The 27782-nt window shown below is 40.8% G+C and overlaps 1 protein-coding gene and 1 long non-coding RNA gene across 5 annotated transcripts in view; one reads left to right on the forward strand and one right to left on the reverse strand.

Annotated features, from left to right (window-relative positions):
• Nucleotides 1–18202, reverse strand: part of GCLC (glutamate-cysteine ligase catalytic subunit) — a 36857-nt gene extending 18655 nt beyond the window's left edge. Inside the window, exons 1-4 of one of the 4 annotated variants that reach the window (XM_064508573.1) lie at nt 17193–17376; nt 10330–11491; nt 3313–3425; nt 1650–1832 (exon numbers count right to left, since the gene is read on the reverse strand). In XM_064508573.1, coding sequence (XP_064364643.1) covers nt 1650–1832; nt 3313–3425; nt 10330–10338 — 305 coding nt within the window. In that variant the 5' untranslated portion in view covers nt 10339–11491; nt 17193–17376. Of the gene's footprint in view, nt 1–1649; nt 1833–3312; nt 3426–10287; nt 11492–17192; nt 17377–17868 lie in introns of those variants that run through there. The other 3 variants (XM_026103050.2, XM_026103051.2, XM_064508574.1) reach the window with 3 other exon arrangements.
• Nucleotides 18203–22239: 4037 nt separating this feature from the next.
• Nucleotides 22240–23586, forward strand: LOC112984875 (uncharacterized). Its single transcript, XR_003259607.2, has 3 exons — nt 22240–22358; nt 23133–23176; nt 23521–23586. It is a non-coding gene; the product is annotated as an uncharacterized LOC112984875 (long non-coding RNA).
• The last annotated feature ends 4196 nt before the right edge of the window (nt 23587–27782 follow it).

The following is a 27782-nucleotide window of genomic DNA, read 5'->3' on the forward strand; positions in this document are numbered from 1 at the left end:
ACATCTCAGGTAAATCCCAACCATTCGGCACTTCAGCTACCAAAAAAAAAGGCATGTCAGTGCTTAAGCACCATTGTAATTTTAATATTCAAGCATTTGGGGGGTCATTTATTTTAAACTAAATTTAGTTATTTTAATTTGAATAAGCCCACTCTTTACCTTTCCTCTTTGTCAGCACTCTATCAGATGGTTTTTTTTAGTATATAGGTCACTGTAGAGACGATATAACAATAAAAAAACCTCAGAAGAGTAATTTGGCGAGGTTTCAGTCAAACAAATAGGAACTTGAAAGTCAGGATGAACGGCAAAATGCTATTTAATTTCTCACTCCTGCCTAGGGAAGAGGAAACCATGCTTGAGATGATTCTTAAGTCATAAACAACTTGTACATTTTATTATTTACCAACTTTCACTAAATCAAGTCCCATGTATTGCCTTCTACAGCCATGGAAGAACTATTTACCTGTATCTCTAACATGATAAAGACCCCCTTCCTCATTCAGTAAGTGTAAGTCTGCATCTGAAATCTTCGTATACAAAATTTATTAACCCGTATAACTGTTCAGTAAGGTTGCAGGGCAAAAAAACAGTTCTGTAATGTATTTAGAGCTTCTTATATTGCTTTAGATAAGCTCTTATTAGGATAGAGATATCTGGTACAGTTCACATTAGGAAGGAACATATTTTGTCAGTGTTCTTAAAGGAGCATTCATGGGGCATAACTCAGGCATTTTGGTTCAAGAGCATGAACTTTGCTGCTAAGTCACATTTTGTACCATGTATGCTCTGAGTAAGGATTTAGAGCCATTGCATTCTGTACTATACCAGAAACCAGCCAATGAGACCAGCTGAACTGAAACAGCTTCTGTTTCTACTGTGGAACAATTTGTTACTATTTTAAGCACAACTATCCTCATTCATTTGACTGGTCAAGTTAGTAACAATGAACATACTAAATTCCTGCTTAGAATTATATTGAAAGGAAGGTCACAGGGTATGGTTTCTCCCAGGCAATGAAGTACATGCTCAGTTTCATCATTTCTTCAAAAGCCTTTTTACACCAACAACAAGAGGAAATTATCTTTTGTCAGGATGTTACGAGCTTAGGAAAGGTGCTCCTTTCTAGATTCAATAAATACAGGATTATACAGATGGTAGGTTTTCATTTTGTAAAGATAATCACAGTCCCCTTCTACTGCGTGCTCAAAACCACCAAAAAAAGTATGCATGTACTTCAGTGAATAACTAGTGTTAAAAATTAGATCAGGTTAGCCACATTTAACAAAGCTGCTATTTATAAAGATCAAAACCTAGAAAATAGGTGTAGAGAAACTTTTTATATGTGACTTGACATGTCAAATCAAGATTATGGACTACTTTACGGTATTTTGTTTTCAGTATTCAGGACTTCTAATACAAAATCATAATAGATTAAAAGTAACCTACAAAAGTGAAAGATACTGATTTGTTTCTGTCTCATGAGGACAAAATATTCTTTTTAGGAAACAAGAACTTTAGGTTAAATTACTTTAATTGAAACATATTTTGCTCAGTTTCATTGTACATTATAACTATACAGTAATAAGGAGAGAAGCATAAATATTCACCACTACACAGCCTTGCATTTCTTAAGCAAACAACAATCTAACCTTGGAAATGACGTCACAGTGCAAACAGCCTCATTTTCTTTAAGCACAGAAGCAGCCTCTTGCCTTCTTTTCCTCATGTTGTCTTGTACGGTATTAAATTCAGACATCGTTCCCCCATATGGCTGTCCAGGTGTCCCTTCAATCATATAGCTTCCATACTCTGGTCGCCACAGTGTTGGGTGACTTAAATAAAAGAATAGCCTAGTTTAAATTTTTATACAACTTCAGAAGAGATGAATTATTAGCTTGAATTTCAGAAAAGAATGCAACATGTAAAAAATAGCATCTATTAACAAAGCTGATTATTTTGCAGAATTAGACCTTCCAATAGGAGACCACAGGGAAACAGCTAAAAGAAATAAAGGCACAGTTCTGCACTTGAAGTGCTGCTGTATAGTGCAAAAAAACAGAATTCCTCTGTGTCAATTTGTAATCATCTTTAACATCTGGCTCAAGTCTTGTTCTGGGGGGTTTTAGCTGAAACTTGCTAAACAGAACATTTAGCTGTTTCCACAGTACAAGGCAAGGCAAAGGTTACACTTAAAATTTATTTCTACCTTCCTGTGAAAACATGGTCATACTTCAAATAAATTTGTAAGTTTAAGAAATAAAGTGAAATGTGAGTGCATGTATTTACCCCAGGAAAGTAAAACTTTCCCATCCCCTTGACAAGCCGCCTCATCTCCATGGAGCATGCTCTATCCAAAGGCACAGCAGAATTTTCCACTACTGGTCCTCCTTCTGCCAGCAGTAATTTCAAGTGTAAAGTCTAAAAGCAAGGCACTCCTTTCTTCCATGCCTTCAATATTCCCCCTTTCTGACATTCAGCGAGAAAGGCAAGAAAGCTTTACAGGAAGGCAGGGGGTGAGGGTACACAGAAAGAAGATGACAGGCCCAGGGCACACAGGCCTATCATCACTAGGGAATGTTTCTCTAACTTCTTGTAATCTGTGACCTGCTTTTGGCTCTTTTCAACCAAAACACTGCACTGCCTCCAGTCTCATTTCTCTGCCCTGGAAAAACAGATCTGCTGCCATCAATTAAAAGGCAATTCACTGTTCTCTGGATACTTTAGTGATACGATCTAATTATTTTCTAGAACTATTTTGTTTGAGATGCCCAGTGTCGGGCATAAAGAGTAAGTGCAGAGGGACCTTCTTCTGTGCTTTCTAAGTTTTGTCTGCTGACAGCTAAGAAGGCCCATTTGCCCCTCTTTTTCATTCTCCAAAAGACAGTAGCAGGAACAGAGAAAACAGAAGAAACCACTTCTCTAATCTTGGTTTTCATTTTCTTGCCCTGGAGAAAATAAGGGCGAAGGTTCAAAAGATGGCCACAACAGGCTCACATGTCACGATCAGATGGACAATACTGCTGTTTGTGATGACACAGACATGAAAACAGAGAAAAAAACCCAAACATCTGAACTTCTGTGGGTTCATCATTACATCCTTTTCAAGGTGTAACACAAGGTATGTGGACCACCTGCAGGTCTGCTTATAGTCTTTCACTTCTCTGTGCCCTAGTTTTATCTGAAAATATTGGTATCTCTGGCTTACAACTTAACTGAGTGAAGACTGAAAGATTTGAAAGCAAAATTAGTTCTAAAAAATTCTGTACATTGGCATAACAGGGAAAAAAAACAAAACAGGAAACAGCTACTCACTTGGGGTTTACCTTTTCCCCCTTGTCTTGCAGTGTTTGAAGAACTTCTTCACCACATAGCACCAAGCGTACCTTCTTATTCTCATGGTCAAATTTTACTAACATATATTCCACCTTTTGTAAAAAATAAAAACAAAATAAACGGATAGTATTTTGTTCATACACGCACTTGCACATAATCTTAAGCACTAAGTAGGAAGGGATGGCAGATGTCAGGTTGAACTTTTTCATCTCTACAGGAGCTTAAAAGCAATTACTAACTATGAATACAGTAAACATAGGAGAAGATAATTCAGTGACAAATTGCCAATGCTTGCTTCATTTTGAATAAAGAGTTGAAATTCATTAAAACAGCCTCGAAAATTTTTCCCTCCATTTCTGACTGTGGATATTCCACAGAAAGACTCCTGAATGCATCTTTGCTTCTATATTACTTTATTTTTCAGACACAAAAAAAATTAAAACCCCATGCAGACTATTAGTCACAAGAATCTCTCTGATACATTTAGAGTTAAAGTATCTGCAGCTGAACAAAAAAAAAGATCCTACAAACACGACATCATATCAAACATCGAACAAGACATTACATTAATCACTTGCAGAAAGTATTGAAGACTGATATGACAGATCATCATTTACACCACAGGAAGCAAGAAACAGTGGCAGTCCTGCTGCTAATGCTCTTCAGCTCTTGATATAGCACAGGGGTTTCCAACTCATTCTTGGTGCAGCTTTACTTCCATGGCCTTTCTCTCCTTCCTGTCCAATGCCTCACTTTCCCTTGTCTTAATCTCACCTTGCCCCCAAAACCTCTGGTTTATCACATGTTCCTTCCCTAAGCCACTACCACCACCCTCCCTTTGTGCCACACCAGTGGAGAACACAGTCCACCAACGGCTAATGAAAGGGATGCCAATAACATGTTATGGAGCTGAAGAAAACTGTTTCCCTAGCAGATATTACCAGAAAACAGCCAAACACGGATCACTCTCATTTCAAATCTTGATGTGCGTACTTGCTATCACAACTACCTGAAAGACTTTTAGAGCAAAGTGAATATACCAACTTGACAGCTGTCTGGGCCTTATAAAACCTCAATACTTACTAATATAAACCTATTGCCCTGAAACCTATTTGGCAGGAGGCATGTTATGCTGTTTTAGAAGCTCTGAAAAACAAACCAGCTTCAAAGTATGATGTTTTGCATGTCAGGTAAAAGAAGAAATCACACACGGAAATGCCACACAGGGGTAATGGCTCTGCAAACTCCAAGATGAACCAACTGCAATATACAATTCCTTTGGCTGGAGGCTCTCAAATCACTGACTCCTTCCTCCGAGGCTTTCACAACTAATCTAATACAAGCACCAAGCTGTAGTCATAAATTCCAAAGCAAGACTCTGTCAGTCTTTGCATCACGCTATTCAGTTTTGTTTTGTGACATGGTCTAGAACTGGCTACATAAAAGGCATCCCTGAATAATTATTGATATCTACTATTTTGATGTCTGGAGCTTAGATTTATGCAAGATGCTGATTTTAAAGTTACAGTGCACTAACTCATAGCAACTTTTTTTTTTTTGTACAGAAGTCAGACGTGTATAGTTTTCCGAAACACGGGAAACTTATGCAGCATTTTCCAGCAAGCTGTAAACAGAACTGTGGGCTGCTCATTCTTTAATCAATCCAGTGTTCGAGAAAAGTTATTGCTAGCTACAGTGTCAATGGATGTAATCATCCGTTGGGATTTGTGATTAAATCTAAGCCAGCATTACCCAGGAATGTCTGCAATGCTACAGAATTTGATTACACAGAAATACTTGAGGGACTCACTGAGCAATTATACATGTTTTGAATGTTTTTTTTTAATTAAGTCTTAATCCCCTAATGAAAAGTAATGATGTTATTCCAGTTTCTGTGAAAGATAGCATTTCTTTGTGTGGTTTATTTCATGGTTTGTGCATATTATGCCACAATAACCTATTTGAGGTAACTAGACATGACAGTCAATCAGCATGCATTCAAGCACTGGTTTAGTTATTATCTAGTACCAGTTGCTCTCAAGTAACACTTGACCCACGATCCATGGCAATAAAAAGACACCTCTCTCACATACACAGGCTCTGCTACAATCAGCACCTTCTCTTCCTCCTCTGGCAAAGCTTTAGCCAACTCATCCTCACTTGATCCCAGTCTAAACTATCCAAGGTACATTAAGTGCACAGTTCTCCAAGTTGTAGAGACAGATATGTGACTGGATCTCAAACCTGCTGTACTCCAAGCCTCCCACCGCACTGCCCTTACAACACCTTCAAGGATCAGCAGCAGAAGGAAGGGCAAAAGAATTGCAATTGCATTCACTGACTCTACAGATGAACATCTGTCCAGTGTAATGTAAATGTGTTTTATTACAGAGATTAGCCTACTACCTTACAAAAATCCCTCCCCAAATGTAACTACAATAAGCTAGTAGTGTGAACACTGTACTTCTCTATAAACTATACTACACACTGTTTAAAATTTTCACAAAACAAAATACTCCAAAAGCATAAAGAAACATGTAGTTAAGGAGGCAAAAGCAAGGAAATCAAAGTATTCCATTGTCTGAATGCACTAGTGAAGGTACTCCACTTACACATCCAGCTCTAGAAACAACTACTATGCTTGCCTCTGGAAACACTGACTAATTCTTCAAAGCTGTCTTAACACACAGAAGATCTGTCATTAATTTTAATGAGAAAAGAAAAAAAATCCAAACACTTCAGACAGCTGCCAACAATTCCAAGCAGCCCACAGAATATCTTGCCAACAGAGAGGCTGACTGAATGGGCATCCTTAAAGAATTAATTTAAGCTCTTCAAAAGATTTAGCCTACAGCTAGAAAGAGAGAAGCACATTCAGAGTTCACACATTTTCACATTTAACTTCAGCTGTTCATTCACAGACTTCTCACACACTTTTTAACCACAATAAAGGTTGGAGAACTGCAGCCAAGCTGTAAGTATCAACATGCCTGTGAGAAGTTCAAGAGCCCAAGAGCCAAATATATGGGGTTTCACCCAACTTTTATAGTTCATCACTTTGCTAAACTCCTTTTTAGTTCATTTTTCTCCCTAATTTTAACTAGTCTGCCTAGCAAGCTGCACAGCACAGTTCAGGTCAAATTACAGATGAAGAGGGCTGACAAGAAGTGTTGCTAAGAGCCTGCCAGAAAAGCGCACCCTGCCATTTTAAGGCAGGCAATCACTTTGGACCTGCCGGTCCAGTGGGCATTCCGACCCTGAAACAAACCATTTTGCTCTCATTTCTCACTCATCTCCTTCTCCGCCTGGCGTGCACTGTGGCACCGGTGAGGATAAAAGGCTGCCTCAGTTGCCGTTGCCATCTCTCTCTCCAACAAGGAGAGCGCACCATCTTTCACTCAACTGATCCCTCTGGTCAGCTCGCACTTGCTCAGTGGCTTGCAGAAATGCTGCGGACACCTCACCAGAAGAGGGAACGACAGCTTTGCCGGAAAGATTGAAAAGCAAAAGCTGTAAATCCACACACACAAAGATAAGCCTAGAAAAATCTTCAAAGTTAAATGCATTCAAAAGGTGAACTAATTGTCCATGTAAAAAAATCTGAGTACAGCAGATTTACCCTTGAGCCAACACAAAGAATAACTAGTCTTTAGAGGAATACTAGTTAGAATAACTATTCAAACAATTTTTTATTTCTAGTCTTTCTTCCTTTGAACCACTGACCTGTAACGTACTGCAACTACATAACACTTCCAGATGATTTTTACTCAACCGCCATATCTTCTAGGAAAGAGGAATTACACAATAGCTTGTTGGCAGGACACTACCTAGAATGGTAGTATTTCATTTGGCAGAATTATTTTGCACAGTTGCCTAGAGATGAAATTTTGAAGGCTTTTGAAAATTCTTTAATGTCAAATCTGCACGCCAGACCTTGAATTACCCTCAACTGGGGAGGAGCCAAACCACTCTTTACATATTACACCGAATAGTTGTACTGAACTTGCCCAGCAGCAAAGAGAAAGACTATTGTCTTCTGGAAAATGTTTAAAATTGCATTTGAATTCTAGAGTTCATGCGGTTTTATTTGACCATAATTACATGTATTCTTTCTGCATAAAACACACTGCTTAAAACTGAAGAAATAATAGTCAAGCAACTGTTCAGTAGCAATTCTAAAAAGCAAGGAGCACTTAAGTTAAGGCAAAGTATGTGTTCAGCACAGTATCTCTGTCCAAATACTTGCCTTTCGTTAGTGGTCTACTTTTCAATGTCAAAACCCCACCTAGCACACATTCGATTAAAATCACTATGCTAAATACACCAGGAACAAAATATGTCTAGTATTTGACTGTAAAACCTCTGTTCCCGCATGTTACACAAGTGCTTTTAACATACTCAGAATATTTGCCATGAGGTATTTCTGCTTTAGTGGCATGTTCTGTATATAAAAATCAAAGTAAACATACAGTCTTACATTTTGGTAAACCCAGAAGTATGGTGCTGAGGAGGCCGAGATTATATAACAGAGAAAAATAACTTAAGAATTATCATCTAAAAAGAAACTGTTTTTGAGAGAAGAGCATGCACACTTGTATACTCTTTACCTTTCTCATCCTCCTGCGAAAAATACTGCAGAGACTGTTCTCTGCATTCACCTCACCACACTCTTGAACTTCTACCCAAGACTAAAAAACCTGACCATAAGTGATTCATGGACCACTGCTGTTTCCAAAGGAAAATCTTATTAAAGTTTCCTTTGTATAATTGTAGCTACCAGTGTTTTCACCATGCAAATACGGCTAGAAGCATATGGAATGATAGTCTGAGTCACCTTAACATCAGATTATCAGAGATCTCTTTATACGTACTTTCCCTTTGACCTGGAGCTTTAAGAAAGACTGGAAGTTTTTCTTGAGCACAAAACAAGATCACATGGCTGTTGTTTGTTATTACTAAAAGCCAACACAACCCTTGATACAAATCTTTTCATGTAGAATGGCTCATATATTTACATGACTACTAGAAAATAAAATCCATCTAAACTTTCCCAAGAGCTTCAAAAAAAGATTTCACTAGTTATGCTCTGCTACGGCAAAAAAAGTCTTTCCCCTTTTGTTGGTCACCTAATACATCATTAAAATGCCACGTATCATTAAATTGATGTTTTACAAAACAAAGCCTTAATAATGTGATTGCTCATTAAAGAGCCTCTGCTGCAAGCCTTCAGCGGTAACATGGAAAAAGCAGAATTTTTTGCATGTATATGTACTTTTGATACATGTAAAGCATAATGCTCATAGTTTTCTAATACAGTTATCTTCTCACCACTGCTGTGGTGAAACAGAGCCACAGTCCATAACATACCTTTAATGACAGGTTTAATAGCCCCCAAAGGAGGGTCTACCCCTTGGGGGAGTCAAGTGTAGAAGGAAAACAACTCTGGAAACACAGCACAAGCTGGCTTCCCCACGTCTCTTCAGCAAGCACCCAAACCACTTACTGGCACAAGGCAGAGCATGTCTATGCTCACAATATTGTGACAGATATTTTCTGTCATAGAAAGACTTTAAAAAAAAATCTGCTACAAATAGTGAAACCAAGATTCAGATGTATTTCTCAAAATGCTTAATTTGATCAAACATATTCAAAGCAGCTAATTCAATAAAGCAAATATTTATATTCTCCAGCTCTCTATAAAACTGACCTACAGAAATTATGTTCTAAAAACAAAAGAACACAACTAATGTTTTATATCGCATTGACAGTAAGTATAAAAATCAAAAACTTCTATGCCATATTAAAGAGCACTGTAGACAAAATTAAGGGGATGCCGTGGCTCTTAGCTAACAAGACCAGCCCCAGTTAAGCGTTCCTGCCTGTCCCCCCTCCCGTTTGCTTACATCAGGGCTGCAGATTTTGTTCTTTTGCGTGTGATACAGCATGACTAAAGGATGTCCTGTGCAGCACATACCACAAACCAGGAAGCAGCATTATTGAAAACTGAATCTAGAGATTATAACCATTTGCATGTTTCTAAAGAACAAAATGTAGCACATTAAAGAACAAAGGCTCTCTCCTTTGACCATTGTACTGTGTAATATCAGAGGTAATACTATAAAAAAAAGACTAGGGTAATGTTAGACTTCTGTAGAAAAACACAGATTTAAGACACTCACTTATAAACTGTTAGATTAAAAAAAAAATCCAAAACACAACTTATTCAACTGTGAAAAAATATGCTGCAAGCTTCTAAATAGCCTTTTGTATCAGAAAGTGAGAGAATGCTTTCCTGCCTGCACTCATCCTTCCTACTCTACCTTTCAGACACTATTAACTGAAATAACGTATCTGCACAGCAAGGAGAAGAGGAAATCTTGTGGCAAAAGGCGGATTATGTTGGAGTAATAAATTAAAAAGCCATAACAGAACATCACAGTAACTAATTTGACATCCACAAAAGGCAAGTTCATTGTGAACAGAATATTTCTCTACCCAGTATCCAAATAGTAAGTAATTAAAGCTCCTCTCATTAAGATCTGATATTGGAGAGGAGGAAATCAATGTATACCATGAGGTAGGTCACTATCTGTGACAAATTATAGTTTGTTTAGAACAAAAAAAAGTGAATTGCAAAAATAGCTTTCTGAAAAGCATATCACTATAAACTACATGCTGCAATACCCAGTTTAGTTTTGCCAAGTACCAGTAGCATTAGACTAATACATTTTATAAATGCAATTCCAAACCCATTGATAGCAGCTTAAATAAGAGGAGTAAAAGCTTCCTAAAGGAGAAGCATAATGTGAACAGAACCAAACACTAGGAAAGAGGTAAAGCAGAAGACCCATATCTGTATCTTCACTTGCTGGGACAGGAGGAAGAGATAAGAATCTCCTTTGCTTTTCTATCAGTCTAGGGTAAAGAAAACAGAAGGAGATGCAAATATTTCACCTCTCACACAGGGACCAGGAGCACCCTCCCAAATACCAGCACCTTGCCCATTCCTGGTGCTCTGGCATTAGACTTCTCACAGTTGTGTCCTCTCTCCAAGTCTCAGCCTTTGTGTTTTCTTCAGCATAATGGGCCAAATCTTCTGGATATTAGGCATCTTTTGGTTTTCTTCCCCCTGTTTGTTTGTTACCCTCTTCCACAGTCCAGGCAGTTTAATGCTCAGGAGGTAATCCAGGCTAAGCCATTGCAGCAGTACCAGGTAAAAAGAAACTTAATAGAAACACATGCTTAGAAATCAGAAATTTACACAGATAAAACTGCTGGATCTGTTTTCCATGGTATTTACAGAGAATTATAGATATGCACAATATTTTAGTCAAAAAACCCAAAACAGTACCTACCATTTATGAGCAGTCTAAGGGTAGGTCTATATTATATTTTCGACAGGATTAGAAACACCACAGTGAGCTCAGGACTGTCATGTTACAAACACTTCCAGTAGTAATGCTCACTTATTCAAAGGCAGGTCAGTATTTCTGCACTACAGTCTAAGAATATCTTATGACCTGGCCACAGAAGAACTGAGGAAGGAAGTTAAAGCAAAATAATCAAGTCACTGGAGAGGTTAACACATCATACATGTTTTGAGAGTTAGAGGCTTTAGATGTAGTTTAGCTTAGGCTTTTCCTTAAAACTCTAACAAGGGGATTAAGCAGCCGTGTGAAAAAAGCAGTTTCATGACTGTCAGCCAAAGCATCCAGAGAAGGCCCAGCAATAAGTACGAGAACTCTTCAAGGGCACCTACCTTGTTCAAATCAAGATTGAAGGAGTTTTATTTGCACGCATCAGTGAATTCATTTAGAGGTCTCTGCATTTCAGGCAGTGTCAGCTGATGCATTAACATCATACCTTCAAATCCTATCCCAGAAAGCCATTATGATATATAGCAGGTGCAGCTGTGCAAATATGAAGGAAGCACTACCTCTATTTGTAAACAAATAATGTCATTGTCCCTTTCTGTATTCAGTCAAATAGAGCTCAGAGACAAAGCATGAACAAATGTAGACACATGACAAATAACCAAATCACTCACGAGTGCTGCTTTTCCTCATGTGGTAAGCAGGCAAGTACATCGATTAAGACAGCTACCATTCAAATCCATTAACTCATGCTGCATTTGGCAGGGAGCCATTATGAGGAATTTCTGCATGAAAGAAATTCAAAAATGCATTCTGTTTGGGGAATTTTAGGGGGGAGGCACACACTAAAGATGACCATCAAAGTGATGGGAGCACAAATGTAAAAAATTTATACTTTTGTAAGACTTGCAACTACATTAGTATTTTTATAAACATGAGACTCCAGTGAAAAGCTAAGGAAAAAGAAAAAAAAAAGGCAACTTTTGCACACCAATCTATTGCAGCAGTGCATGCAAACTGAGACCGTCAGTGAGATCATTCCTCTTCACATTGAGGAAGAAAAATCTCCAACCTCTAAAGAGTGCAAGCACTAATACTAACTAACCACCTCTCTCAAAATAATTTATAATGATCAGAGCATAATATTGATGAGTAACTAGTAACTTGGCTGAAATTTTTTAAAGAACATTAATTATTGCCAGTTAGGAAAATACAACTATTTATTTGATTTCCATTTTATTTACAACATATCCAGTCAACAGCTAGTTAGAAAGTTTCAGCTGAAGGTTAAAGAAACCCCAGGCAAGCCACTCTGAAGTTATCCACCTAAGCAGTTTGGATGGAGTGGCATATATCGTGCAGCATGTGAAGTTTAAAAAACCACTTTGATTAAAAACAAAACAAAGACACACATACACACACTGAACTGTCTATTATTGTCGTCCATGTGTCTGTCTTAGCTTGAAAGACAAAGGGTATTCTATGCCACAGTACATCTGGACTTTGTAAAGTAAGTAATTATTTTAAAAGGACATTTGCTACTTTTCCTTTCCACTAGCTTACCCAAATTTCTTGTAAAATGAGGAAAGATGAACACCTTTCCTGTACACCATGATGTCCTCTGAACCCAGTGTTTCTTTTATCAGTCACAGTCTTTTCTCATCTCTACTTAAATGTTTCCTTGCATTCACTTTTTTGTCTCCAAATCCCTTTTATATCTTTTAGAGAAGAGGCAAGCAAAACTTCATCTGTGTATTTTATGGATGGGAGCTGTACCTACTTTACACAGCCGGTCAGCTAGACTCACCATTGTTAAGAATTACCCTAGACTTTGTTTCCGGTTTTGCACAAGTAGCAGACATTAAGCATGAGCCTCAAACTGCGCATCTGAACCCAGATCGATTTCCTTAACTTGTAACAATTATTTTACCAGTCTGAAATTCTGTAGACGTTAATGCAGGTTTCACTGATGGTATCAGTTTCATAGTGTTGCTGCCCTGAGAAAATATACAGGCTGTAAACACCAGTAAGACATGAGTACTGTAGCTTGGTCCCTGGAAAGAACCACTCAAAAGGAGAAAGTGTGATTTTCACAGTCCAGCCTTTCATTAAGAAAAAGGAGAAAAAGCTTTAGAGTGAATCATGCATTTTCTCATCAGAAGCAACACATGTGGGATGTTCTGGTAAGAAACCTATGGCCACTCTTCTTGAAGCATCCGAGAAGAAGGGCTGCTTTGCTTCTTGTGTTAGGAACTGCTGAGCAGCAAATACTCATTTTAACTCATCATAAACCTAGCTATTTTATTCCTTTGACTTGTAAACAGTGTGGTGGCACATTTTTCACACTGCCTCATACAATTAGTTGTCAAACCTATTTTCAAGACATCCAAAGTTCACTTTAAGTCCCCACAAAGAAAAAGACCCTTTAAAAACTGAACACACTCGTATTCTATGCCACAACACTGATAGTGGCAATGCTTGTATGCAACAGAAGGATCATTATGTCCAATTTCTCTAAACAAGCTCAGGTAAATCAGGTTGTTGTTTCATTCACATATACTATTCCTTTCCCATCATTTTCACAGGCAGAAGCAGCTTCTCCTTGTTCTTTATCTCCTTCAATTTTTCCATTTCCAGCTTGTCTTGCTTATATCATTCTTCGCAGCCCAGACAGGCATTCGGCCTGCAGAACAACCAACCTGTCCCACTCAGCAGCAAAACAGACTGCAAAAAAAACTTTAAAAACCACCCTCATATATACACAAATAGGAGTATGTACACACACACGCATGTATATGTGGCTAGGCATGCAGTGTTACTTTGTACGCTCACATGTGCACACAGCACAAAATCATGGAGCTAATAAGCCTAGGCAAGAGCCAGCCATTCCACTCTTCTGATCTGCATGTCCACATTAAGCTGCAAAGTGAAATTTAAGCAACGTCAGTCAGCTAGAATGCAATCAGCAGACAAGAAGCTCTGAACAGCACAGGAGATTGGTAATGTACTAGCATACAAGTGAGTTTTCCAGGATAAAAAGTGTGAAGCGGCAGAATTGCCTTTGCCTTACTGTCACAAACTGCTACTGTGAACATCTGCCAACCTGCACAAACTACTTGTTTGCTTTCCATGCTGCCTACCGGCTTTGCTACAATTCTAAATCGCAGTACTGAAAAGGTGCACTTTTTTTTATCTGCTGCACGAACAGAAGTTCCATGACTTCTATTCTGAAATAAAACACAAAGATGAACATACAGTGTTGGATGGGAGAGGAAGATGAAAATACAAGGAAAATGCAAGAGAGTAGTGGTCAGCATGACAGATAGAAGTCTCCCCAGAATATCTACCGGCTGGACAAATTTTGGGGGTAGTAAGGTGAAGATAACAAGAAGGGTGTTGTTGAGGGAAGATGAGGTACTTTCGTGAATGTTTCCTGTTTTCCACTGTCAGGAGAAGCCTAGCATAAACAGAGAGGCCAACTGTCAGTTTGAAAATAAAGGAGGCAGAAGGATGATTAAGAGGCAAAGTACCTTTACCTGTGAATGCAGGTACAAAGAGTCCTTTAGGAAGAGTTTTCTAGACAAGTCTTACTCTCTGTTACATTCGCATCTGCGGGCCTTCTTTTTGCTGCAAGGCCTTGATGGTTGCGTGTGAGAAGTTTACAGAAAGCAAAGAGCCAAAAAGAACTGCCCTGAAAAAAATACAACAGCAATTTATCTCCTCAAGTTCTCTTAATCCTGAAAACAAGAAGATAGCTTATTTCCTCAAGAGGTAGCAGAATCAATGTTTTGACTTTTCCAGCTCTTCAGTCAGGGGAGGACGGGAGCCGTACGGAATACTACCTTGTAACACAGGTTGTGATGATGGCTAGCTTCTTTCAGAAGTGCCACCATACTGCTCTGAACGTTAACACGCCTTAATACTTTCGTCTTATGCCCAGAGACAGAAAGCGTAACAGTTCCCCTCAATTTCACTCGGAGTCAAGGGGAGTGGGATCCATAATAGGTCACAAGCATCCTAAAGGACCGCCACAGCTAGCGTAATGAATCTTACAATGCACAATACATATGTTGTACAATACATATAGAGGAGTCCTGTTGAAACAAGAAAGAAAAAGAAAAGAAGAAAAGGGTGTTTCTATACTCGCAAACTATGTTGCTTTTTCACACTGGAATTAGCTAGATGGGAATGATCTTTAAAATACGTTTGTCTGCACAGAAAGACAAACTCAGTATATGCTAAGTAGATTTTTCTTCATAGGCATCCCTTAAAAATGAAGTACAAAAATATATCTTTCACCATATCTGGTCTCGGAAGCATCTTGTGAACACAACAGTAATCTCATTTATTCTGATTTCATCACTAACATTAATGTAAGGGCTGTCATTTCCACTCTTGATTTCTATCTTCAAGAGTTTTTAAGACTATAAAACATCCCCCAGGCTATGACTTCACATATGAAGGTCAAAGTGCACAAAAGGCTTTTTGTGAAAACTGTACAGCTAGTTGATTTACCTAAGCTGCATACAAATGTGGTGCCCCTTTCTAATAACTAGATATTTGAAAGGAGAAATCAAAGATGAACATTGCTTTTCGCCACTGGTCTATCCACAGCACAGTTGAAGTAAGTTATGAAGACATATATGTTTTCTGTCTGCACAAGAGCCGACTGGCAACAAGTATCTGGTACATTAATGTAAGTGCTGTATTATGTAAGAAATTGTATAATACAGTAGAATAAAGGCAAGTTGCCACACCTGAGGTTATTACCATTTGCTAAAACCAGAGGTAGGTGAACCGAGTTACTCGACTTTCTCTAAATATTTATAGGCATTTCAAACACGGCTCTTACCTCCTTGTCAGAAACTATACTGCTCTCAAAATTCTGCTTGTTGTCACTAGGCAAGACAAAACCAAATTGTGCTTCTTCCTAAACATAATGTGCCACCATTTACCAAGTATAAAAACCTGTGCCTGTAAGCTCTCCATGCCAAAGTAACAACAAGGCCCTTGGAGTAAAGTTTTACTGTACAGCTAAGGTTACCTAATGTAACGCTTAGCTAACGCTGCTTACTGCACAGCTTGCTGCTGCAAGGGCCATTTCTGCTGGCTCCCTTCCTCCACGTGTCCCAGTCACTTTCCCTATGCTACCACCAGAACCTATTGGATCTCACAGTGAAACTGTGGAAGATCTGCTGAGAAAACTAACCATCCTAAAAAACAAAAGGGAAGAAAGTCTTCTGCTGGTTTAGCTTCTTGATCCTGTGTAGCCAGAGCCAACGCAAGCCAAGCAGAAAAAATACAAGCCTCGAGCAAGGAGAGGGAAGCCCAACCAGCACGCTCATTGACCAACCTTAGCTGCATCATGAAATCTCACCCTGAGAAGAGGATTTGAGCAGAAAAGCTGAAATACAACACTGAAAAGTAAGTCCCTCATGTTAAAGATTCTTGAGAAAACTCTCAAGCAAAGTCTCAGAATAATAGGGGGAAATCTGTTCCCTATCTTCCTCAACTTAAGTCTGTTTACAAGGGACTTTATAGAGCAAAACAGGCCTTGTCTGTGTTACAGAGCCTCTGCAGCTTTAACCATGCCACAGACTGCCACTGTCCCCCACATACAGGTGGCACGTGCCAACAGCAGAAGATGCCTGCCAGTGTAGCTAACTACCCCTTTGGCACACATCACAAGCTAAGATAACAAATGTTCTTTTCTGTCAGCATAGCTTTAGTCATATAAGAGTTCTAGGGACACAGAGATGTCAGCCAGGGACATTATATATATGCATGTGTGCATGTATGCATATACACATATACACACACATATATATGTATATACACACAGAAGTATATTTAAACTTGCCAAGTCCAGATAGCTCTGGATGCAAAACCACGCAACGCAGACTAGGCATGTTGGCTGTATCAATCCCTTCACAGGACATATTTCAGTAGCAAAGCCCCCTCGCTCTTGTTGAAAGAAGATGAGCTGCAGCACTTCCCTTGCTAGTTTATATAAAATATGGTAACATTTACTCAAGACAAGAACCTATTTTAAGAGACCAGGTCTCTCAAGGCGCACAATGGGAATGGCACCTTCCTCTCACACAGAGCATCTGTGCACAGCTATTATTACCACAGAGTTTTCTTGCAAACATCCTTGCAGTTCAGCAAGGGACCAGAGCAGGAGATGCAAATGTGATGGACAAGCCCCTCCACCGCTTGCTTTGCACTGTGTTCTTCAGCTCTCCTGCAGTTACGCCAGATACCTGAGCAAGATCCTGGACCACATTTGCACCACAAACGAGGATGGCTTCCAGTTCAGCAAATGCCAGGCAGCTCTCCATCCCAGGGGAAAGCTGGGACCTTAGCCAAATCCTAAGCACCAACACAACAGCAAGCCTCCGCTCAGACTGGGATGCAAATCAGAGCAGGTTTGCAGGGAAATACCGGTATGAACTGAATAAACCTGTGGTCCTCAGACACAAGTACCTGCAGCGAAGTTCAAGTCACAACCCGAGCGATCGTCCCGCTCTTTCTCCTTCCCCTGAAGCTCAGCTGACTCACGCCAGAAGCACGAGGCAGTAAAGCAGGTCCCTTTCCACACGGGCAAGTTACGGTCGTGGGCAAACACCACAGGCTCACGCTGCAGGGCCCAGGAGAGGCTGTCCGGCCACGGAGGGCACCCAGCGCAGCCCAGCCAGGCGCTCGGCCCTGCAAGCGAGCGCCCTGGGCAGGCGGCATCCAACACGAAGGGCGACCGGCTCCCGCCTCCTCTTGCTCCTCTCCTGAAAATCAATCCCGTGGCTAGAATTTGAAAACAAAAGCTTTATGCCCTACACAGGCACCGCTTTAAAAATAAGCGGAGAGGAACCAGTCGGCGCCACTCGGGGGGTGCCAGCCGCGCGAGGCCGGCGGCGGCACGCTCGGAGGCGCCTGATGAGAGCGCCGAAAGTTATTTCAGCGTTTGAAAGCCAGCAGATAACGCCGGGAGCGACGCTGCTAAGAAACCGGCGGCGGCGGCGGGGGGCAGCAGCGAGGGCTGAACTTTCCCCCCGCGCGGCTGCTTCCGCGACAGCGCGGAGGCCCGGCCCGGCCCGGCCCGGCCCGCGGAGCCCGCGCGGCACCTGCGCGGGGCGGGCGGCCGGGAGGAAGGGGGGGGTCTCACCTCGTCGCCCCACTTGAGCACGTCCTTGTGGCGGTCGCGCAGGGCGCGGTAGATGTGGAGGAACTGGAGGATGCCGTGCTTGCGCACGTGCTCCGCGTGCCGCCGCGTCTCCTCCCAGCTCAGCGGCGAGCCCTGCGACAGCAGCCCCATGCCGGCCCCGCGCGCGGGCCGCCTCGGCGGGCGAGGGGGGAGCGGAGCGGGGCGCGCGGCGGCCGCGCGTGCTGCGCTGAGCTGCGCTGTGCTGTGCTCTGCGCGGCGGCGGCGGCGGGAGCCGTGCCCCGGCACGGCCACACGTGACAGCGGCGGCGGCGGCGCGTCAGCCCGTGACTCAGCACTTTCCGCCGCCAGGCCCCGCCCCACCGCCCGGCCCGGCCCGGCCCGCTGCGCCGCCGCCCGCCGCGGGGAGCCGCGCCGAGCCCCAGGCCGAGCCGGCGGCGGCGGCTGCTTCACGCGCGGCCCCTCGGCGGGGGGGGGCGGCGGGGCGGGGCCCGGCCGTGTGCGGCGCGGCTCGTCCCTGGCAGCGCCGGCGGGTGCCCAGGAGGTGGCAGAGAAACGCGCAGCGTTTGCGATTTCTGCCTTAAAGAGCCGCGGTGCTTCAGCGCGGGTGCTGAAGTGCCCCGTCGGTCACTTCTGACGCCCTCAGAGGCAGGGCGGACGGGCCCCTTCTCGAGAGGAGGGACGGTTGGAACTGTGCCCTCGTGCCCCGACGCGGCGCGCAGCGTGGCCGGGCGGCCGGCCCGGCCCGGCTGGCAGGGGTGGGGAGACCGTCTGCGAACAGCGGGGTTCATAATGCTTTACAAAATGTGCCTCCGCACGGAGAGAGGAAAAAGTAAAACTAATCTTTGTGTTACCTTTCACCAAAAATCTTTAAATTGTTCCAGCAGCTTTTTCCTGGCACCTTAAAACTACTGTTGCCTGTCTGGTAACAGTGTATCTACAGAGGAAACCCCTGAAGCAGGTGCTGAGTGAGATGACTGCCTGGGGAGAAAAAAAAAGGAGTGGAATGCAACCAGGCTAAGCCTGGCATAAACATCACCCGAAAAGCTGAGAAACTGGAATAAAAGTTCACCTCCTTTCCAAAGGCATGTGAAAATGAAGGCCAGAGCACAAAAAAGAGAGCACAATACTCTTTTACATATTCCACCAATATACCCCCACCTATTAAAGCCAAGCAACTTCAGTGAGGTCCTGGTGAGACTTGGCGCACATGTATCTCATATTCAGAACAGGAAATTGCAGTGCGATACCAGTGCTCCTGATCTCTGCAGTACCAGAGAACTGATTAAATAAGGTATACTTTGGCAGTCCTGCAATTAATGTGCCTTTCTCAGGCTGCAAATGAACATACAACCACCATGGTTTCATGCTAGCTTGGCATGAGGAAAATCTTCTTGGTCCCAAATCTGGCCATCAGCCTAAAGGTGTTAAAATATGGACAGTGTACAGAAAACTGTTTGTATTTGAAGTAATATAGATCAGAACATATATCTGAAAAAATAGGTGAAGATGGATGTTTTGAATGGCTGGAATGAAACTAGAAAGATGTCTCATCCTCCCGAGATACTTCTGCTCAGGCTTTCTCAGTAAGGTGTGACTGCATCCTGTTGTGCCCAGAAAAGGCCAAACTATGACCATGTTAAAACTAAGTTAGTTATCTGAGAATTGTCTGGGAGAGAATCTGAATAACATTCAACTCAAAAAAGAGGAAGCAGGGAAAAGACATGTTTTAGATGTGCTACAAAATAGAAGAAAGGCATATCAGCACCATTTCAAATGTTTTCTAAATGAAGAGACAGAAATAAGCAAATTAACATTATATGAAGAGAAAGACTCTCACTTCTCAGGAGTCTGTCAAAAATACCATGGAAAGATGAGGAGTATAAGCAGGTTTGCAAAGCACACAACGAACACTCAGAGGGTGAAATTCATTATGCCTGAACCCTAGTTTTCACTATTCTGTACTTGTGCAGCTCATTCTTCACAGGCCTTTGGGAAAAGCATGGCTGGTATGCAGTAGGATAACATAGTTAAGAGTCTGAGGATTGGTAGAATATTTAAATTGTGGTATAGCCTGCTAATGGATGAATTAGATATTTCATTAACTGAATGACTGAACTGACAAAAGCTGCCTAATTGTCTTTATTCCATGGTATGAGGTGCCTCAAGGATAAAATAAGCTCCCAACACATTAGAATAATAAATCTGAAATGCATTAGTTGGAAATATTAAATATTAAAGTAAAACCACTTGAAAGTAAAATGTTCTACATCTTGGTTATTTTGTTTGATGGTTTAAGTTTGTATGATAAGGGCCTTGACAAAAGCCATTATAACAAGAACAAGCACTATAATTAAAATTGCAAGCTGATTTCATCTATAATGACCTGTTTTTAGGGATTTGTGACTTTTTTGAGACTCCTGTTTTTGGCTAAAATGTTCATGGCCAATGTCTAACTGAAAGCAATTCTGTTATTGTTGGTACCACTGCAGATCTGGAGAAGGCCTGCTGAGTTTGTGTGGAGGAAAAGAAAATCGTCCTTTTCCTTTAGTTAAAAAATCCCATAGCCCTTTTCATTTTCAAAACTCAGGAAGTCAAACTCTCAGGCTCGACAACAAGGATGGGATGAAGCATATCCCTCATGCAAAAGCCATATGCTCCTTTGTTCTAGGGTTGCATGGACAAAGCGTCACTTTATGTGCCACCCGGCATATTTGAGGACAGCTGCTCCAAAAGATTAAGATTCGTAGCACGGTGCCACCACCCTGCCACCCTGCCTCAGATTTTCCACAGCTTTAATTTCCAGCTGCAGCACCTTAGGAGCTCCAGCAATGACAAATGCTTGTAGTTGCTGCTTAAAATGGCTTTTCTCCCAGCTATGCTGGCCCCTTTTCATTCCTTGGGGCAGTCAAGCCTGGTTTTGGAGCAAACATTATTATATCAGAGCAAGCTTACGTTGTTGTCTCATGAATCTAGCAATGGCTGTCTGGGTTATTTAGGATTCTTGCTCGTAGTTCACTTGGCTGATAGAGCACTACACTGCCGAGAGACACACTTTTGAAAGAACCAGGTATTTGGTATGACCCCTGCTGCTTTTAGTGTGCTGTGTTTAGTTGACTATAATCATTCTGTACGTTTCCAGCAACATATACAAAATTCCCAAACTCAGAGGAGGTTTATTATAATGCAGGGTGCTATTAAGCAATCTGTAGTCTTGAGCTAACCACTTAGCTACTCTTTGTCCTGGAGTTCAAGAGTGCATTTTCAGTATCTATCTCTCTGCATATTTATACTATGCTTATTCGCATGTTATTTCTGTGCCATTATCTGCCGTTTTTCATTTGTACAGTTCACGTGCACTTTATTTGTAGCCTTACGAACTACAGAACTAGTACTCTGTTTATAATAGAAATCCCAGATATTTTCCTTTTCCACCAGTAAAACTGATAAAAATTTAAGCTATGTTTTCTCACATCATAATCTTTAACATAACAGTGTGACAAGTCAGTTATGTTTATGAGGTGTTTACTGTCTTCAGCTGAAGTTTTTTTCTTCCTTCAGTTCTAAACATATGTATTCTGACAGTACTAGAATATATATAGTTTTTTTCTTTGTAGGGCATTGTGGCACGGAAGAGGAGTATAAGCCATTCTAAGGCTGACAACATTACATGTAGAAATGTTCATTTATGCATAATATGGAATATGACTTCAGGGGATGCACAAATATTGTATAATATATGCATATGTGCATAACGATACATAATTATTTCCAGTACAATCAAAGTCAAAGAAAGATTGCCAAACATGCAGGCAATACTTTTGATTATTTTATTAGTTTAACTGTATACCAACTTCCTAACCCCTGAGACTTCACTATTTTCTCTGGACAGTCCAAAGGAAAAGCCTCTTCTAGCTTCATCTTTGAGACGAATCTTTGGCTAGAAAAGCATTTTTCAGGAAAGAAATATCTCCTCCTGAAAAATGTCCTTTGCCTGAATTTAGCAACATGAATCTTTTACAACAGTAAATGCAGTCCAAACTCCCCTTTAGCCATCACTTTACTCCAACAAGATCTATTTTATAACTAGGCCATACCACTTTCTTAGTTCTTCATCTCTTGAGTAGCTGCTCTTCCATCCCAACTAGGGACTATTACTGATTCCTGAAGCAGTGTCTACTGATCACATAGCAAATTAGTATTTATTTTGAAAATCAGAACAGGGAGTGTGATTTTATTACATTTTAAAGCTGGATTTTTCTTTTTATTTTTTGCTCAGTTTAAGCAATTAAAATAATTGCTCTAATTTAATTATATATTCAGATAAACAAATACCAGCTTTTCATTTGTTTGTTCTTCTCCCTGTTCTCTTTTAGGGCAGAAGCTTAATGGAGAAGCCTTTCCTAGTATGAAAAGGAACACAAATTGTCTGCATCAAGTGGTAATAAGGAAAGATTGTTTATTCTTTTCAGGGATGGGAAAATCTTTTCCAGGTGAGATTTAGCTTCTTGTTTATGGTGCTGTTGATACAGCATGATGACACCAAGAAACATCTATGCCAGGGAACAAAAACATTTTAAGAAATAAAGTTGTACTGAAGTTACAAAATCACAGGAGTTTATACTGATCCTTGCTTTGAAAACCATTAGAAAACTATCGGTAAGATGATTGGGTATCTGGAACAGCTTTCCAATTGGAGTAGCAAAGGAGAAAAGCCTATGTACTTTTAGGCCGGAGTCTGTGGAAAAAGAATATATGGCATTGTACCTGCCATACTGAGGATCTGACCTTGAGGATTATGTATGCTCCTGTCTTTCTAGAAACTCCACTGAGAGCAACCCACTTTATCGTTTGTGTATCTGCAAAGCAGTTAAAATCAGCTGCCACTAAATCTAAATTGAGTAACTCTGCACATGTGGAATATACCCACCTGGAAAGATGAAAAATGTGTAGACTCATGGGTGAGACCACTCCTACAGAATGCTTTCTTTTACCGGCTGTCATTAGAAGTAAAAAGTAGATGCCTTATGATGAGGCTGTTATTACAGGGAAGAAAGAAAGGTTTGTCTTTCTTCATGAATAATCCAAAAAAATTTTAGAGTGGCATTGTTCAAGGTGATTACTGAGTTGACGTTTCTGAATATTATGTAATTCTGGGAATAAAATCAATGCGTTCAGTTGGAACAATGCACTTTCAAAGATTCAGAATAACACATTTGGCAGAAAAAAAAATATTGTCTTTTCTGACGAAATTTATATGTTTCCAGGTGTAATTTATGACCTGCACTCATGTCCAGCATACATGACTCAGGTGAGATGTGATGACTGCCTCGTTTGAGGCTAGGAAGCCTCCACATTTCTAATGAAGCATTGGAGAGATCTGTGCTCAAGCACTTATCTCTTGATGGGGAAATCTTGTTATCTAGTGACATGTATTAAATAATTTGTTTGGAGGAGGTCACAACATTGAAAAGATTCAAGTGAAGAATGTTTTGGTCTTCCTGTTCTGCAGCCAGGAAGATGACTAAGAAAGACCTATTCCAATCAAAGTTATGATAGTAAATCCTCTCTTAGCTAACTTGTCAATTAATGTGTGAAATACACCATTGTGACTTCTCTGTATTGCCTTAAAACTTTTCTTTTTCTTGTCCTCAGCCTGTTGCTTCTCCACCTGATGTATCGAAAATACTGCAGTAGGATTAAATTTTGTCATGAGTCTGAGTGGCACATTTCTCATTTTTGTGGGATTTGTATTCATACTATTGGTTTCGAGGGTTAGAGAGTTTTACTTCTGCGCTTCCACAGGAATGTCATATACATTTCAGTGTATAAAGTCCAATGCATTTATGTGAAAAGTGAAAATTATCACATTTTTTTCAAAACTTTGACCTGTATCAGCATGTTCATTCTACAAAGAACTTCTATTTCTTGTTTCTTAGTAGCTTGTATATTCTTTTACTGTGACTACGCACAGTACATGATTATGGTTTCTTGGTTAAATTTGGTGTGCCTAATCATGCCATGAATACCACTAGTGTTAACAGCAGAAGCTGCAGCGTGTACTAATTCTGTGTGAGAGTTGCTGAGCCACTATATCACAGAGTAGTCTGGCACAGTGATGGCCATTGCGTTCTCTTCATCTTTCAGTCCTGTCTGGGTCTCTTCTCCTGCCACTACCTGTTCCCTCAGAGATGCCTTCTCTTCCCAGTTTATCTGTCACTGCCTCCTAATCTCTCCTGGAGAGTCTCTTCTTTGGTGATGCCCACAAGGTACGAATTACTGATAAAAGGACAAAGTAAGAACTTCCAAATTATTCCCCAGTTTATCATGTTTTCAGCATCTTCTAAGCTGGAAAATCTGAATTACAGGACTGCCTTCATGTTGCCTTCACCCAGAGGGGTGACCTTACTGTTTGAACTTAATAAATCATAGCTGTGTAATATACAATAAAATAAAAGAATGCAGGGTGCTCAATAACAAAGCAGAAAACTGATGACTTCATCATCTTCTCTGAGTCTAAATTTATTATCTTTAACATGTCATTTCATTCATAATGAATATCAGAAGCAATGAGATTCCTTTCGGAGAAAGATAGGAGAAACAATAGAAGGCACAACCTAAAACAAGCGGTATCTGCAAAATCCGCCCAGAGATGTTATTACAGAGGACTGAATTCAGAGATGTGTGCAGCTTCACAAAGAAGCCAAATTCTTTGATTATTTGGATTTAGGATTCCATAGGTAGAAATAGAGGTCTGTGTACGTGTACTAAAAGAGGTACAACAAGAAGTCCAAACTCCATGATCAATTTCTCCTCTCCTGAAAACAATCTGTAAGACCCCATATATTAGTTGAATATTAGTTGAGACATTTCAAAGTCAGTTGAAAAGTAGAACAAATAAATCACATTTATCATTTTTGATACAAACTGTGTCATGTTTATTTTATACAAAAGAAATTTAACAGCTATGAATAAAATGTATTTCTGTTAAGGAGAAAGCAGAATTGTTAAGTAAGATGCATTAGTAACACAGCTGTTATCTAGGTTTTAACACCAGTTTTCCATCTTAAGTATTTTCGGGCTGGAAAATGAAAGCTCAGCCTGTGACCCGCCATGCTAGATCCAGCAGAGCACCACAGAGAGGCAGAAGGGCCGTAGCTCAGCACTGCACTCCCTGTTTGGGATGGCCCATCGCGGGTGTCCTGGGCTCGGACGAGCCCACCTGCAGGCACATCCCCCTGCCCAGCACCAGCCTGGAGCCACGAACTTCTTCCACTTCTGGGAGCAGTTTCACATGCTGTGATGCAGTGAAGTCTCCCCCGCTGGGGAAGGTAGACATCCGGGAGATGTGTAGTTATCCAATACCAATTTCAGAGTCTTCTGTACCCACGCCCATTCAGGTCAGGTCCAGCTCAGGATACTGAACTACCACAGTGGTAGATCTGCGAAGCTGGAAATATCACAGATTTCTCAAGATAGGCTCTGGTCTTTTTTTCCCCCTTTGTGAATTTGTTCATTGCATGGCAGCCTTTTGTGAGTTGCGGTTCTGTCTCCTTTAGCCATTCAATATTGTTACTATGCTTAGGTTTACAGTTGATTGATTTGCAGTGGAAATAGTCAATATTTACAAGATCACTCATTCTGTTAGCTTTTGGTTGTGTAACAGTGAACCAAATGGGAATAACCCTCCTGTGTTTTAAATGGCCCTGCATACAGGTGTTCATACCTTAGATAAAACAGCAGCAGGAAACAAGGTAACCTTCAGGAAGAAACCAAGATAGCAGAGTAGGATTTGATAAGAATTATTCAAACACTATAGTGAGAGCTTTCTAAGCCCCTAAAGAAGTCCAGGGTCTCAAAAAATGATCTGCTTTGAACAGCTAGTCTTTCTCTCAACCTGAAGCAGGCATGGTCACAAAAAACTTATGTGCAATTTTTATTCCATTGATTGTTTTTCAAGAGTATCAAGTCCCAGACAGTAGCTTAATCTCAAGAACTGCAACTGGTTAGAAAGACTGAGGCAGACAGCAAATACCCTTTGGTACTTTCCACATCTGTTCCTAATAACCAGGCCATCAATCTCCTTAAAGACTAACCCACTGTTCACATGGCAAGAAGAATAACTTACAAGCTTCTATATAATAATACTATTTAGTAATAGCTTCCATTATAAAAATATTGAAAAACAATCTCAAACTTCTACTGAGTGCCATACCTTTGATCGTGTCTGACCCAAGGCTCTTCATAGCTAGTGCAGAGTAATCTATTTTCAGATATAATATTATACCAAAAGATTTTTTTTCAAGAATAGATTGAAAACCAGGATACCTTAAACAGCAGGAGTGGAGGAAATAATCCCCTAATAATCAAATGCTGAACAGTCTGCGGACACCAGTTACACCTTTCGTAGTTGTAAGTTTATCTGAAAATCTTTAACTAGCAAATATTTTCATCTTATCTACTTCTTATTGTATGTTGTGTATAGCCTACTTTATATTGAGTATGAAGCTCTACTGAAAATCTGAAAAATGTCAAATTTTCATTTCATTTCATTTCATGCAGAAATACATTCTCCTTTTTCTCTTTGATGAATTTAGATACTTGGTGATTTTCTAAAGGTTTTAGACAGAGATCAGTGCAAAATCAAAATGTTAAAAAGAAACTTTGGAAGAGAAGAACATTGAGAGGAAAAATGAATATTTGTTATAATGCATTCATTGTAATAAACTGTTGTCAGCATTCATACCTCCATGGTATTTCCAATTACCAGCCAAATACCTGTCAGGGTCTCTCTTCTGGAGAGAAATCAGAAACGGTTTCGAGACTGCATTTCAAAGATAAGTAAAACAGAAAATACTAAAGATAGCTTTTCTGAAATTTCTCTAAATTTCAAATAGAATAGTCGACACAATTTTAAAAGTTGGTCTAGTACCTAGGATTACAGCACTTTTTATTATTTTATTGTTATTTATAGCACCTCTGAGGAGCTGGCAGGTGGGAGTAACCATAAATAACTCAGGTAGATAGGTAAATACAGGCAGAGAAACTGAGGGGCAGAGATGTCAAGATGCTTTGGGTGGGATCCAGGATGCTTACATTAAGTACCAAGAATAATTGCTTTACCCTAGTTATAGGTCCCCACCTACAGGGGTTGAGACGCTTACCTTAAAGGAAGAGCCGAAGTTTCCCATGAAGTCTGTCACTAAGTTACTATGTAAGAAAGAGTGCTGACACTCACTGAGGGATGCTGGCAGTGGTGTTGTGACCTCTCCATCAAAGACGAAGTCTGTCGGAGGCTGAGAGCTGCCCTGCTCCGCGTTGCGGACACGCTTCCTCTGCCGCTTTTGCCTCAGCTGGAGAACTATTTCTGTAGGGACCCGGAGATGTGAACGAGGCAGCAGTTCAGCAGACTCCATGTGTAATCCTGCTCTCGCCCTTGCCCTGTGCTTGTGCTGACACGATCATTGTGCACCTGCACAGGGAACCAGAGTGGGAACCGGTCAGTGGCATTCCTACCTTCTTTAAGCGCTTGTGAAACTGTGTCCTTGGTGAAATTCTGGACTGTAACTCAGAAAAGAGTTTCAGATGGGAGCTTGGGTGACTGGGAAGTACAGGAGAGAGCACCATGTTGAAAGGGCTGTTGAGAAGGGCAGGACTAATGAGAGTGAAGCAAATGAGTTAGCCAAAGTATATTCCCTAGCAAACCCTTGACACAGGACTCAGAGAGGGCTGGTGACCTACTGATCTCCCAGCGGAGAAGGTCAGAGGAGCAGGTAAATGAAGTGCGTGCTGTGTCCTAGCCCCTTCTCAGACTGGCTCCTTTGGGAGGGCTGACAAACCGTATTCCCTTGGCCATTCCACAGCTGATGCTAAAGCTATGATCATAAAATAATAAAGAAATAAATAATATAAAGAAA

Source organism: Dromaius novaehollandiae, chromosome 3 (assembly GCF_036370855.1).
Source record: "Dromaius novaehollandiae isolate bDroNov1 chromosome 3, bDroNov1.hap1, whole genome shotgun sequence".
Classification (NCBI taxonomy): Eukaryota; Metazoa; Chordata; class Aves; order Casuariiformes; family Dromaiidae; genus Dromaius; species Dromaius novaehollandiae.